Source organism: Cupressus sempervirens, chromosome 11, assembly GCF_028749045.1.
Source record: "Cupressus sempervirens isolate cs-2001-9-10 chromosome 11, ASM2874904v1, whole genome shotgun sequence".
Taxonomy (NCBI): domain Eukaryota; kingdom Viridiplantae; phylum Streptophyta; class Pinopsida; order Cupressales; family Cupressaceae; genus Cupressus; species Cupressus sempervirens.
Genome location: NC_143128.1, coordinates 209,516,499 through 209,527,664, shown reverse-complemented (window position 1 = coordinate 209,527,664; position 11,166 = coordinate 209,516,499). Strand labels below are relative to the sequence as shown.

The window sequence follows — 11,166 nt, the reverse complement described above, 5'->3', positions numbered from 1 at the left end:
ATATCCTATCTTCCACAGCCTCTCGATTGCTGACAAGTCCTGGCAATTCCTTTTCATCGATATCATGTCAGTCTCACTACAGTCAGACAAGGTCATTATTTTGTATAGGTTGTGGTTGACTGTTTCTGAAAAACAGGATTTCTGATACCTTGCAAGAAGGGGTCCAATGCAAAGGATGCTGCCAAGATGTTCTTCGAATAAACATATGTTCATTTTTACCTACCATACACAATTTTTTAGAAAAGGATAATAGGTTTCTCAGACATTTTTGGTCTATATTATGGTTGTTGACTGACAAAATTGACAAAATTGACAGCAATTCATCCACAAAAAATGGGTAGATTGAGTTGGCAGCCTTGTGATTATCCCCTTTCTCCAAATGTATTCACAAAAAGCATGCCTGCACATAAGATGAGAGCTCACCCTATGTCCAACATAGCTACGCCTACAATTGAGCTCTTATAATTTCTCAGCTGAAATAAGAATATATATTGTTTGCTTATTCGTAGTTGTCAATCTTGAGTCATGGCCATAAGGTTTTCATTGTTTATGAGATGAAGAGTACTGATCTGGGAAATCAGCGTGCACTTTATTTTTCTTGAATAAACATTTCAGGTCACACACCATGATCCATCATTAGAATGAAGATGTGAAAATTTCTTCTTGTCAATTTTGTCTTGATTTTGTTCAATTGCTGCTTATACAATAAGTTCCTCATCAAGTACATTGTTTCCTGAGTATTATCTTAAATCAGATCACCCACTTGTTTCAAGTTTCTAAATTCCAGCATTTCAATCTGCAAGGTGCATTGGATACATAAGACTGGCCTTTGAAGTCTGAATTTCTTCAGTAAATCTTCCTGCTGCATTGGTAATCCAGTGGTACAATATGCCACAGTGGATTCTTTTCTTGTAAATGTATTACTTGATATCAAATATTCTAGGGGAAAACACAGTTCAAAACGTAGCATGGGCAAACTAGAAACAAAATAATTTTGTTGGATCAATGTATATGTAACTTGCTGTTCGGTATAGCTACCCTACTCTTCTTTATTAGTGTAGAAATACCTTAAGATTTATGAATTGTTTTCTAGAGGACTCTCTAACACCTCCTAATGCTTTCTAATTGTCAGAATTTGATATGGGAAATGAGAAATTTCTTGTTAGTTTGGTAGTCTTCAACCTTGTTTGTCAGGCAGTAAAACCATGAATGACAGGCAGTAACATGTAAGGCACCAATTCTGGAAGGCTCCATCCAGGATGGCTTTCAAATGCGTCTAGAGAAGACCTTACTATTTGGGAGATACAAGTTGGAAGGCATCATTCAAGATGGTCTTTAGAGGACAGCCAGTGATTGCCTAGAAGTTTTCTGGAAACTCTTTGTATAAATGTAATATGGACTTTTATATTCATCTTTTATTTACATAATTGAGTTTGCAATTAGCCATTTCGTTGCTTAAAGCATAAACTCTTAGCTACCGGTTTGAGTTCAATTTGAAGTTTGAGTTTGAAGAACCAGTTCACTGATATGGCAAAATTTTGCAAAGGGGTTTGAAGACCTTACTATTTGGGAGATACAAGTTGGAAGGCATCATCCAAGATGGTCTTTAGAGAACAGCCAGTGATTATGTTTCGCTAGAAGTTTTCTAGAAACTCTTTGTATAAATGTAACATGGACTTTTATATTCATCTTTTATTTACATAATTGAGTTTGCAATTGGCCATTTTGTTGCTTAAAGCATAAACTCTTAGTTACTGGTTTGAGTTAAATTTGACGTTTGAGTTTGAAGAACTGGTTCACTGATACGGCAAAATTTTACATTCTTTCATAAAAACACATGTTAAAATTATAAAAATTATATACATACATATTTATGAAGCCTAAAAGCATGAGTTAAAATTAAAATGTCACATAGTATCATAAAATCATACGATTTAATCCTTTAAACAACAAAAACACCATCGGCATAAACTTTAAACTTGTAATCATAGCATCATAAATCATGATCATACCTTCATATATTTCAAGTAAAACATCAAAGATTCAAAACATTAAAAGTAAATCATGTTTCATAACAGCAAGTTCAAGTATCATTGTTTCAATTTCAACTAATGGATTAAAAATTTGTTAATATTCATTGTCTTCTTCTTCATCATCATCACCATCATCATCATCTCCTCCTCCTAGTTCTTCAGCATTAGTTGACTCGGCAACAAATCTAAGGCCAATGGAGTCAGCAGCATCAATAATACTATGGGCATCAGAATCTTCAATTGAAAGCCGAGAAGCAAAAGCATCCAAGTCTGCCAACTTTACATTTACATCTTAAGTCTTCATCTCCAATATGTGAATGAAAGAATATGTGCCCCAATTTCTTTCTAAAGCAGATGAACTAGCAACCTATGAAGACATGACCAAGTAAATAATTCAAAAAAATTTAAATCATGTTTCTTGAATTTAGAATTTCTAACAATTTATGAAGACAAAGTAAACTAATAGTAACTTTTTAAAAATTAAACTTACTTGTGATATCACTTTGATTGCAAGGGGCTGCAACGTGTGGAATCTTTGATCATTAAGGTATTACCAACTATCATGAAGGTACCACCGGCACCAACTATGAGCATCCTTACTAAACTAGTGACAAAGAGCATCATTACATAGTTTGTATCCACACATCATTACATAGTTTGTATCCACAAATTGTATGAACTCATCTGTAGTCAAATCTTGCATTTCATCATCAAGAAAGAGTCTTTCAAATGCTGCCTTGTATCCATCAGACACTTCTAAATCTCTATTGGGTTGTGGCCTCCGTGGTAGATCAGTATATTGGATGCTATGTATTTGGGCATCAATGCATAGGAAAGCAAATGTAGAGTCATTTTTTTTCATCATCCTACCACAATTGCTTGCAATTGTTTGAAGATGCCTCTTGAGAATAGTTCTCTTTTTTATTTACAATTTGCCTGATCTTCCCAAGGATTGAGTCTATGCCATCACAAAGGCCTATCTATGTCAACATACCTAAGAATGATCATAATGGGCTTGATGAGCTTAATGAGATATTCCACATGTTCCCACCATAAGTCATCCAATATCCTAAGCTTTATTTTTTATGCCCTCTCATTGTTGCTTTAGCTCCATACAGCCCAATTGTTGCTGATTACCATATTGGAAAGTGCATCTTTCACTTTCATACATTGTCTCAAGACAATTACATTTGATACAAAATGTGTCTCAGCAACCTTTAACATAAAATGGAGGAAAATAATAATAATTATTAGATATATACTTCAAAAAACAATACACCTTACACAACCAAAAAAATCAGAAATTGTAAGATACTATATTTTTTTAAATTAAATTACTAACTTCAGTTCAAGTTCACTTACCTTCAACAACTCGAAAATGAGAAAATTTTGAATATTCCTTGAGTCACGTGGTGGTTTGTGATGAATATCTGGATGTCCTCATCTTTTGCATACATCTCTTTGATCCACTCAATTCTCTTCCCAATCTTTTGTAGCGTAAGATTGAGTGAAGGAATGACACAAGATATCCAAAAAATATGATGGTATCTCTCTTCAACCAACAAACCAACAAATATACAATCCTTTGACGCTTTGCATTGTCCATTACAACTTGGACAATGTTTCTAGCATCCACTTCTTTAATGACAAAGACGAGAATATTAACAATAAATTCTCCATCTTTTACTTACCCCTCACAATCCACTACTTTCAAAAACATTGCCCTTTAAGGGACACTGTCAAAACATTGATCAATGGATGATCTGTAGCATCTTTTCACCCGTTTGAAAAAAGTGTTAGTCCTATCTCAAATACATGAATCTATTTTGGGTGTCAATTGCTCATCAATCAACTTGACCTCTTGATCCAACAAGGTGACTAATACTCTCTCAAATCTGGGACTTGAATAACATGCAAGAGCTTCATTAGCACTTCTCACCATCCTCTAGAAATATGGAGAGAAAACAAGATTAAAGGATAACCCATTTGCATATAAGCATCTTGCTACATCAATCTTAGCAATTTCCCTACTTTGATTTTGAAATGCAGTTTCTAGCGGTCCCTTTCTCTTGTGTGTAAAGGGTGTTTCATTTTGAGGATTAGGGGCAACTGAGGTAGTACAGAAGGGGTGATCTTCTATCACAACATCTGTAGTGGATTTTATTCCCTTTTCTCTTTTTTTAAGTTTTATTATTACTATCATCAATGCTTTTTTTCCTACGTTCTTCTCTATTTTCTACTTCCTCATGCTCTTAAACATATTTTAATACTAATGAATTTGACATAGGTGTATTTCCTTTTCCAGGACATTTCTTGGCTTCACTTCTAGGGTATTCACACAAATGGATCACCATATGATAATATGAACTATTTCTTTCTACATCATAACCCCGACATTTCCAAAAAATAGAGCCACCCCATAGAAGAAGATGTACAGTATCCACATAATTCCATAAAGGAGAATCAGAATGGGGTTCTATTTTTTGTTGGGTATTGGCATTGCCTATTAAGGAAGAGGTAGATCCTGTTGAAGTTCCTTTTCCTATGGTGAGAAATTGTATATATATTGAGAATGAGAATAATGGCTAGATCTTATTAGCAATGAAAGGTAAATGAAAAAAATAAAAAGCTTATGCAAAACAAAAAGAAAATGGAACAAGGACTTACAGTTTGTTAACATTTCAAGCTTGCAAAGGTGTAGGGATGAGGCACAAGCACTTCAAGATAACGCACAAACCAATCTTCCAACTCCTCCTTGCGTCTCAAGACAAAATAACCTACTTGCACACCACAAATGAGTGTTAGAAGCCAACATAAGCCTTTTACATTCACTTTTTAGGGTTAAGGAACTTGAAAAACTATAAAATATGTCAAAAAAAAAACTTCTCCGTTGTCTGTGGGGCCTAGTTCAATGTAATTCACTAGTGGTTCAACCTATGGCATGCAAGTTCATACGGGCTCGTTTGGATTTGGGACTAGTTCGAACTGGTACGCAAAAGATCGTACCCTGGTCAAATCTAGGTTCAAACTGTTCCTGAACCAGGCACTAGTTTGAACCTTGGCCTAGTCCAGAGTGCAAAATGACAAACTAGGGTAAATAAGAATAAACTTGTGCATAACACTTTTGTTTACTGCATACAAATTAGAATGAGTACATGAAAACAAGCTGACTTGTAACAACTAGGTAAGAGAAACAAATTTAAGTCTGAAACAATCAGAAAGGGAAACCAATGAGAGGAAAATATAACTTATATTGGTTAGAGAAAGTAGAAGAGTTACCAGAATGCCAAGCTATTTATTTTACCATGTTATGCATTTTACTATATTTATCAAAATGGTGTCTTCTTTGCATTAGATTTCAGGTACATTCCTTAAAGTAATACTAATAAATATTTAGCTCCTAGTTAGATGAATTTTTGAAATTAAATATTAACCAATTCTAGATTATAGATGTCTTTGGTATGACTATATACCATGTATAACCCGAAGATCTCTACCCATTAATTTTCATGTTAATGACAATGAACAATTAGTCACTCTCTTCACCATTCTCATATTTTCCAAATAAACAATCCGTAGGCCTAGCCGTAAGGCTGAAGCTTGAAAATCATTGTTTGAGGCTTTGAGAAAGCCTGAAGATAAGCATATGTGAAATCTGTATGACCATGACTCTTACAACTCTTACAAGTCTTACAGAGGACATCTAATGCTATGAAGATATGCACTACTCTTGTTTGCATCCTCAAAATTCAGTTTTGCAAGACTATTGGATCTGCTTGACACTCAGAGACATTCATTATTTTCCTTGAGCATTCCACCTACAACTTCAAGTAAAAAACAAACTTACAATCAGATTGGCAGAGCAGATTTGAGGCACACAATTCATATACTCAAAAGGACTAACACAATTCAACAACCAATCAAGTTCGGAGGGCAACTCTTGCCACACAAAGTGTAGTAGCTGACCAAAATATGTTACAAAGTCATGACTGCCCTCTTGGGCCCACATAATATTTGAAGGGTCTCAGACAAACAAGAAACCCTGGTCTATGCATTCAACTGTGAAAACATCCTTCCCAAATCAGTTAATCAGCTTGCAGCCCTGTTTTGCTGCTCGATTGGGTATTTCTCCTTGCATTCTACTGATAACAAGTGAGTCCTATAGTTTTAGATACCTATTACCGTCCTCCACAACATATGTTAACCTTGCCTAGTATTGTTTTGGAAGAGAGAACCAAAGTGGGTCTGCAGCCCCCTATGAATAGGCCTAATTACGTCACTTTAACAATGTTACTAAGTACTATCCAAATGTTTGGAAAAACCACTAAACCAATATCAATAGTTACCTTGGGGCATAAATAGATAAATTTCCAGCTTCCATTCACAGATTCCACAGTTTCATCAACTAACTATCAAAAATACTTCAAATTCTAGCTTGCCACATTGATATGTCAAGCTAGGGCTCGCTTGAAAACACTCCAAACCCCATCTTCCTGTTCTGCAACCCACATGAACAGAAAGACCAGATGAAAAAACCGTATTCCACAAAGTTCCAAAAAATTATGCCAGTGAAATGGTTACGAAAACATTTTATTTGCACAATATCCTCAAAAACCCTAGGTTACAGAGCTGTTTGTAAAAGAAATACGATATCTCCCTCCAAACAGAACAGCAGGACCTCAAACCAGCTGCAAAACAAAGATAACAATCATTTTTCTAAGCCTTCATGTAACTTTCATCCATGTGCGTTGCAGTACCAGTCCATACAGAATGTCGAAACACCAAGAGTCATTATAAATTGCAGGAAAATCAGAGTTTTTATTGCATCAACTTTATCAAATTCTTCAACAAACTTGCCTCTATGTTCTAGAGGCAGTTTAAACATGTTTTCCATTAATCTCAATAGTTTCCAAGTGGAATTTCAAAAGGTGACTGTTGGACTTCCAAAATGCAAGAAATGTTGCAAAGTTGCTATGCAACATTTTTGACAACTTTTATAAAATATTGACAACTTTTAAGTTTTGACTCTGACTGACTCAAAATGTCTTAGAAATATCACAAATGGTCCTTGGAGACATTATCACATCAAAAGAAAACTTGAATCAAACCAAAACACATTAAACCATAATTACATCATTTTGCCACGTTTAGGAGCTCCTGCACCACACAGATTATATTCAATAAATTACTATTCCATTTCTCATCTCTCTCTCTGAAAACAAAGTAAATGTTGCAACTGGAAGAAGCAAAAACTTTGGCTATAGATATTGGTTGTATTTATTAAAGATAAATGTTTGCAAAACTGTTTTTGCCGAGCTTCAAATCAAATACAAATAATATAAAATCCCTACTTGCTCAAAAGCCACATGCCTGAGATGAGCTTTGAATGTCTCAACTCAAGAATTAATATTTCCATCTTTTTCTGATGTCTTCGTATGGGAAGGCTGTATGTGGAAACCAAAATACGCTATGAAATTTGGGCTGCTAATTCCTTTTGACTCCTTATTTCCAAGACTTTTTGGTGGTAATTTGAGTGCTCATTGGCTGAAAATGTAGGACTAGCAGCAGGTCTGTATTCTGGTAGAAGTTTTCCAGTCCTGTATCTCACTCCACATGCATTGCATAATGTCTTAGGACCCATTGGTCCATCTCTCCATTGTGGAGTTTTTATAATGCCACAATGCATGCATTTTATGGCATGTAGCTTACCTCGTTCTTTCTTTTTGATCCCCTGATTTCTCTTGGAAATTTTGTTTATGGCATGTAGCTTACCTTGTTCCTTCTTTCCGATCCCCTGATTTCTCTTGGAAATTTTATTTGAAAAATGACATTTCTCTTGCTCAGAGTCTGAGTGATGTAGATGGCCTACAGACGTATTGTACTTCGCATGGCAAGCTACACACAATGTCTTTGGTCCATCGATCCAATGAGGGGGTTTCCGTGTTCCACATTTCATGCATTTAATCACCCTTATCGCATCATAACAGTTTGTTTCAATCTCCCGATCTGTCTGAGATAATCTGTTTGAGGATTGGTGTTTTACTTGCTGAGAACTCAATGAATCTGAATGAGTGGATATAGCAGCTTCAGTAGAAACACAAATGTTTGGACCATTCTGCCTAACTGGATTAGAGTTAAGAAGGGGAAGACTCCCAGTTCCCCAATTGCTAAACGAGACTCTTGCGGTTGCCCTGATACTTTTAACCTTTCCTGGAGTAGAAACATCAGGAACATAAGTGGGTAGGTTTCCAGAACAAGAGCTGCTTTCAATTGCTGATATACTACTTGAGCTTCTAAACCCATCAGAAATTTGTTCTACTACATCCATATCTTTCGTTTCTGAGCCAAAACAAGGTGAAATCGGTGGTTTCGGTAAATTGTCAAGTAAAGGTTCCTCTAAAAAGCTCGCGAGCCAGTGAAGCTCTGCCAAATCATCACTCTGATCCACCAAAAATACAAACCCAATTCAAAATTCCGCACCCAATTCAAAAACGCAATCAGCATAATCTATCTCAAACTATTCATTTAACCTTATAGACGGATCTCAGAAATTAGAACTGCGCCAAGTCAGCAAAAGAGAGAAATTGAAAGCGTTTACATCGAATTATGATTCAAGAAAAAGAAGACAACAAGTGCACTTACAGGATCGTAAAGGCCATCATGGTCGAAGCTGAAATCAGAGCTCTTAATTTCGATTGTGGAATTGTCATCGGCATTTGGGTGAGTCATTCTGTCCTCCAGTAAATCGAACTGGGTCGAGTAAACTTCCTTGCTGTTCGTTTTCATGCTTAATAGTTTATCCTTGCAGATTCCGTATGCTATTAGGTGAAATCCCTCAAGCTAGTGGGCTGAACAGAATTTAATGAGCTTGAAAAGACGATCTCAAAAATCTAATCTGTATTCAGATCCGTAAAATGAAGCACATCCATCCCCACTTCGAATTCACAATTCAATTGAAGGTGAACGCATTAAGCCGAGTTGTGCCTGCATTAACCGCAATTAGACCAATCAACGCACTCGAAGCTCAGAAAACAAAATCAGATTTCTGCTAAACATTGTCATGAAAAATCGATTCTCCTATCATACAAACCATTTATATTGCTCGGAGGATAACGTATGAGTCGGAGAGGAAGGCACAAGAACGACGATGTGTTATTGTACTTGTCGTAAGGAATATACTATTATTAGTTCCTGCTTTTGGCAGGAAATCTATTGTATCTCTCCAATTTCTAAAATCAATTAATTTGACCAAAGGAATATACTATTATTATCAGTTCCTGCCATTTTTAAAATCAATTAATTTGACCAAAGGAATATACTATTATTATCAGTTCCTGCTTTTGGCAAGAAATCTATTGTATCTCTTCAATTTCTAAAATCAATTAATTTGACCAAAGGAATATACTATTATTATCAGTTACTGCTTTTGGCAAGAAATCGATTGTATCTCTTCAATTTCTAAAATCAATTAATTTGACCAATAAGATTTCAGAATTATTCTAAGATCAAAATTTATTATAAAGTTCACATTTTCATCTTATTTCATAAAAAAACAAAATACCATTAAACTGAAATCTTATTGACTTATGATGAAAAAGGCAATGAAAAATTTCATTTTCCTTAAACAAAAATTAAATTATTTTTTGAACACCTTTATTAATGCAAGCATTAATTGCAATTTTATCTCTATTAATGAATGCATTGCTTTCAATCTTATATTTTCCACATTTGTGACAAGTGGATAAACTTTTTAAAAGAAGATAATAGTTTTAATTGATGTTTATTTTTGTCATTTGTAAAATGTTATTCAAATATAGATATTTTAATCAAATATAACATTTTAACTCTTTTAAATTGTCAATTTTTAAAAATTATTTTTTATATATTTTAATTTCATATTTATTTTAATTTTAATTTATATATAGTTTAAATTAGAATTTAATTATTTTTATTTTTACATATCTAAACAAATGCTTTTAATAGATTTTCTTTTATTTTTTATTTATATATATAATTTTATTAGATTATACATTTATTTAACATATATAATTTTTATTATATTGATATTTTTATAAGTGTGTTTGGTTTTTTTAAAGCATAAATATTATTTTTAAATTAATTTATGTTTATTTATTTTTATGCACTAGTTAGAAAGTAAATTTAATACCTTTGTTTTTATCCCTTCTTCGATACCCGTTTGAGTGCTTCCCACGCTATTTTATAAGGTCAATTAAATGTCAAAGTAATTGGTAAATTAGTAATTAGTCAATTTAAATAGAAATTATGCTTTATTTATTTATTAAATTGGTTTTCAAAAAATTCTCATGCATGTATTTTATATTTACATTACTAAAAAAAATACAAAGTTTGAAAAACTTTATTATGTCCACATCATGCAATAAATCTACTATAACAAAGTTCTCAAATTCTCACAGCTTCTAAGATTCTGAAGATTTGAAAATATTACATTAAATAGCATGTACAAAAAAATCTACTCGTGTGCATAAGTGTGATTTTAGTAATTAAAAAAATCTTCAGATTTCTAAAATTTTCCTGTTATTTTCAATTTTCTTGCTATTTTTACTACTTTTTCTCTTTAGAACATTTAATTAAACAAAACTTATACATATCTTTTGAAGGAAGCAATTGAAGCAATTGAAAGTATAATATTTATATTTATTTTTAATTCAACCCTATTTTATGGTTATTATTTTTCTGCACAATGCAAATTGAAGAATCATAATTATATTCTTAGAAATTATAAAACTTCTAAACAAACATTTCATATCTCACAAACTCAACTTCATAGATCTCTAGACTACGACACATTTAATATCTTGAAATCATCAAATTCGACAAGAACTTTGGCGCTTGCGCCTCTTGTTGCATTCACTTCATTCTTTCGCTCAATTAATTTCTACCAATAATAATCTTTTATTTTTCTCATGGTTATAATTTTCATAAAGTTTAAATTCATAATTATTAAATTTTCTAATAAAAATAAATATTTATTTGTTCTATGATTGATTCAAATTAATTTGTTTATAAATTTTTTTTTAAAGCTTAATATTTAATTAATATTTAAGTCGTAATTTTAATATATGATATATTTTGAAAGTCTTAATAAAATAAT

General features: G+C 33.1%; 1 protein-coding gene across 4 annotated transcripts; it reads right to left on the bottom strand.

Annotated features, from left to right (window-relative positions):
- Positions 1-1,988: 1,988 nt before the first annotated feature.
- LOC149528908 (uncharacterized) lies at positions 1,989-9,242 on the bottom strand. Of its 4 annotated transcripts, XR_016358894.1 has the most exons (5): positions 9,124-9,242; positions 8,676-9,017; positions 7,385-8,472; positions 2,524-4,810; positions 1,989-2,400 (listed from the first exon to the last, which is right to left on the bottom strand). XR_016358894.1 is itself a non-coding variant. In XM_089810600.1 (3 exons), exons 2-3 carry the CDS (start codon positions 8,817-8,819, stop codon positions 7,501-7,503), a joined length of 1,116 nt encoding a protein of 371 aa, XP_089666726.1. In that variant the 5' UTR covers positions 8,820-9,017; positions 9,124-9,242; the 3' UTR covers positions 7,276-7,500. The 4 variants fall into 4 exon arrangements, 2 of the variants coding, with proteins under 2 accessions (XP_089666726.1, XP_089666725.1); XR_016358893.1 differs by lacking the exon at positions 9,124-9,242 and having other exon boundaries at positions 8,676-9,105; XM_089810600.1 differs by lacking the exons at positions 1,989-2,400; positions 2,524-4,810 and having other exon boundaries at positions 7,276-8,472.
- Positions 9,243-11,166: the final 1,924 nt, after the last annotated feature.